Below are 4,070 nucleotides of genomic sequence, written 5' to 3'. Positions count from 1 at the left end.
ATGGTGCTTGCATAAGTCTATTAGATGAGTCTTCTAAAGTTACTTTTCTAATAGTGGATTTGTTTCATTGGTTGTGTGCCCGAGGATGTTTCTCCATATGTTGATGTTTTTACCTCGCTAAATCCTTGTATCCTATGATTTAGTTTCTGCACTTTATTTATCTGTGTAACAGGATTGATATTTGCTTTCAATCCTGATGTCTGTTTATTATTTGCATCGCTCGTTACACTTGTTAATCACAACTTATTTTCTATTTCTACTGTATACATAATTAACGTGATTAATAATCCAAATTTATGAAAATTAGATTAAGCTTATTCACCCCTCCTCTAGGCTTTGTGTTACAACCTATTGTCTTCACAAGCTCAATTCACTTGCAGCCTTGCAACAATTTTAGCTTCACTAGTTATGAGAGCCTTTCATTGTGATACTGTGATTACCTACTCCAAGTCCAAGACAGCCAACTTTGTGTTGGTAAATCTAAGATCACCCTTTTCTCTAACTACAATAATCCAATTTTGTGATAAGTTTATCATATGAGTAACTTCATTTTAAGTATTGTTAATGTTGGAATTTTTGGATCGCCGGGTCCGCCCCACTCTAACGACACTGATATTATCCCCAACTTAACTACGTGCACAATTCTCAGGTGTTGGATTTTACCACAAAAGGCCTCGGTGTTAGTTAGAATGGGGTAATACTATTTAAACCTCTTTGGTTTTCTTGCACCCACCGATGTGGGACTTTAACACTCCCCCTCACATGTAACCTCATTTAGTGGTTCACACGTGGAGATCCATATCGGTAATTGAAACTCAGAGGTCGACTCACGTTGGGCCCACTTTTTTTCAATGGAACTCAGCGGTCGTCTCTTTGTTAAGAGTTTAGACTTGTTTCCTTCTTGGTGACAAGCTCATTGGCTTGCACGGGCCCGCAACCGTGGGCTCTGATACCATGTTGGAATTTTTGGATCGCCGGGCCCGCCCCACTCTAACGACACCGATATTGTCCCCAACTTAACCACCTGCACAATCTTCAGGTGTGGGGTTTTACCACAAAAGGCCTCGGTGTTAGTTAGAGTGGGGTAATACTATTTAAACCCTTTTGGTTTTCTTGCACCCACTGATGCGGGACTTTAACAGTTAATTGATTCTTGCATACTTAATCATTTGAGGCTAACATAATTTTTTTAGTATACGATATACGTACCGAGAATGGGCTCCATATATTTTCTCCAAACCCATAAATCCTAAACATGTAAGTGATTTTCACACTCTCGTTTTTTTCTTGTCCACTTATTTTTTTAATTTATTCTGTAGATTTTTTTTTTTATTCATTCAATTGTAGAACTACAAAACAATGACATAAGAGCAAAAAGAGAAAAAAGAGTGCAAACCATTTCCCCTTAAAGCATAACCACAGATTAATCCATCACTTCTTCATGCATATCATATATTTACCTTAATTAAAACTAAAATACAAGGTGGTTGGTGTACCCGTTTAACCACTTTTACTCATGTGAAGCATCAAAGACGAGAAGTTTCCAAACCCTTTCCTCTCCAAACATTTTCCCGAGAACCAAACAGAAAATAAATATTACCCAAACACTTGAACAAAGATAAAAAAATGAGAAGTTTCCAAAACCTAGTGAAGAAGCAGCAAAGGGAACAGGTCATCATGACGAGGACTAACCAAAGCAAAGTCTCTACTGGGCCCCACCATCCACCTCCCCTCCTATTAAACCCTCTTCCTTCGTAACAAACCAAAAAAAGCTAACCAAGCCATAAGCGCTCTCAAAGAGCCCCCAGCGCGCGAGGTCCTCCGACCTCCGCCGCACATCCCCACACCCACAACTCCCGGGGCGGTGGCTGCGCCCATGTCTGAACCCCACCTGCCGCCTCCTCCTCCACCGCTCTACAAGCAGCGGTCGTGGTCCCCGGACGCATACCGCGACGAGGCATGGCACCGCCGCAAGAAAATCAACGGCAGATCGAACCTCCAGCGGAGCAAAAGCGTCACTGACGAAGACCTCGACGAGTTGAAAGCCTGCATCGAGCTAGGGTTCGGGTTTGACTCGCCCGAGTCGGATAAGCGACTCGCTGACACTTTTCCCGCGTTGGGACTTTACTACGCGGTTAACAAGAAGTACTGTGACTCGGTTTCTAATAAGTCTACGGCGACTACAACGACGTCGTTTTCCCCGACGCCGTCCGAGTGCGACTCGGTGACCTCCCCCATCGGCAGCCCCCATACCATTATCGGACCAGGTATGTATATATATTTTCACGTGATTTTAAAAATAGACAGGGTTTTGTTTCTTCTTCATTTATTCATCATGTTTATGATTCAAGTTCCTTACTTTCTGTTTGTTTCTCGGGAAAATGTAATGTTGGGTGAAGGAGATACGCCGCAGACGGTGAAGACGCGGCTGAGGCAGTGGGCCCAGGTGGTTGCTTGCACGGTGAGACAGGGTTCGTGAGGTGATCAATGTAACCAAACCAGAGTTAAGATTGTAACCAAAACATCAACGTCAAACTTTGTCAATGATTGTTGTTTATGGTTCCAATTTCCCCCCACCCCACCGCCACCGACTTTGCTTGCATGGATTAAAAATAAGGCCAAATGGGATTAATTGTCGCACAATCTTTCTACTACACTATATCCACGGAATCATTAATCTGATTTGGCCTAAAAATAATAACGGGAGGGATTAAAATTTTGAAAAGCAGTTGTTTATGTGAACCAACTTGTACTAGGATGGATTGACTTTTTGCTTTTGGTTTTTCTTTGGTTGGTAATCTGGCAATGCTCTCATTCTATTTGTCTTCTCTCTTTTTTTCTTCTCATTTAGTTGAATTAATTAATTAGTCTGTTTGTCTGACTGTTTATGTCCGAAACTTTGATTCTGTAATTTGAATGTAACAAATTATAATATACAAAGCACTACAACATGATGCCTTCTTTTTCTTTTTGTTTGTTTGTTTTTTCAATCAACGCATGCTTAGCTCTAGCTCACATAGAACTTTCCAAGAATATTCCTTGTCTTAATTTTTGATACTCTGGTTTAGATCATGAATATATAAATCTTTTAACAAAAGCGGTAGAATTTTCATTACCAAGAACAACAAGTATAACAGGTATGGGTACATATTTTTCAGTAACAAATTTATTGATTTGGAGGATAATTCGTAAAAAATATAAATGAATTAAACCCTTATACGGCTACCACAAAAGACCATTAGAACCAAGAGTGTTCCATAATAGATTTGTCACAAAAGACGATAGACTTGACAAACTTTAACACCGAGACCCTCACACAAAGCTACTGCAATAAGCGAGGCTACCAAAGATCGTCGAGGCGACACGAACCTGCTTATACCCTTCACTTTAAAGTGATTTTGAAAATGAGTCGCAACATTTTAAAATTCTCATATTGCATCATAAGATATTGAAATTGTACCAACTTATTTTTTTTAGTCTAATTGACTGTTTGATCCTTCAATAAATTGATGAAGCGATGAGCATGAGACTAACATATGGGCTGAAGCGATATGTAAACCACATTTGCGCCATATTTACAAAATAAAAAAATGCATCAATTTAATGGATCCTCATGACCCATTTTGACCAATAAAAGGTCTAAATTGATAAAATTTCAAAACTTTATAGTGTAATGTGAGAAAATTGGATCCTCATAGCCTATTTTGAAAATTAAATATTAATCCCATAAAGCGTGGGGAAACTTCGTGGTCTTTACCTAAAAAAAATAAATAAATAAATAAAGGGTTCCATTCCTAAAGGATATAAAATATAATTAGCCCTAAAATAAATGTTAAATTATATGGACACTTTTAATCACAAGGAATGTTTTGTCTTTTACTTTTGCATGGTAAACTAAGGAAACTGAACAAGAAAGAGGAAGGCAGCTAGACTCATGCTCTTTCTTGAAGAGGAAGGTAGTGAAGTTAACTGTATAAGATTCTGTTCATATGTTATACTTTCATCTTAATCCATTAAGGTTTAAGATTACCTTTAACAAAACATTTTAGTTGGGTCGGTGATATAGTGCA

At 38.8% G+C, this 4,070-nt stretch overlaps 1 protein-coding gene across 1 annotated transcript; it reads left to right on the top strand.

Moving 5' to 3' along the window:
- Window positions 1-1,753: 1,753 nt before the first annotated feature.
- Window positions 1,754-2,967, top strand: LOC126613712 (uncharacterized). The gene is made up of 2 exons (XM_050281291.1): window positions 1,754-2,267; window positions 2,400-2,967. Exons 1-2 carry the CDS (start codon window positions 1,877-1,879, stop codon window positions 2,477-2,479), a joined length of 471 nt encoding a protein of 156 aa, XP_050137248.1. The 5' UTR covers window positions 1,754-1,876; the 3' UTR covers window positions 2,480-2,967.
- The last annotated feature ends 1,103 nt before the right edge of the window (window positions 2,968-4,070 follow it).

Source organism: Malus sylvestris, chromosome 2 (genome assembly GCF_916048215.2).
Source record: "Malus sylvestris chromosome 2, drMalSylv7.2, whole genome shotgun sequence".
Lineage (NCBI taxonomy): Eukaryota > Viridiplantae > Streptophyta > Magnoliopsida > Rosales > Rosaceae > Malus > Malus sylvestris.
The sequence above is the reverse complement of the archived record's forward strand: the minus strand, read 5'-3'. Positions and strand labels throughout refer to the sequence as shown.

What these genes read in the sequence shown, in the direction of transcription:
- LOC126613712 (XM_050281291.1), top strand. Translation starts at nt 1,877, where the DNA reads ATGTCTGAACCCCACCTGCCGCCTCCTCCTCCACCGCTCTACAAGCAG. An exon ending in CCATACCATTATCGGACCAG is followed by an intron (nt 2,268 to 2,399) that starts GTATGTATATAT and finishes TGTTGGGTGAAG; the next exon opens with GAGATACGCCGCAGACGGTG.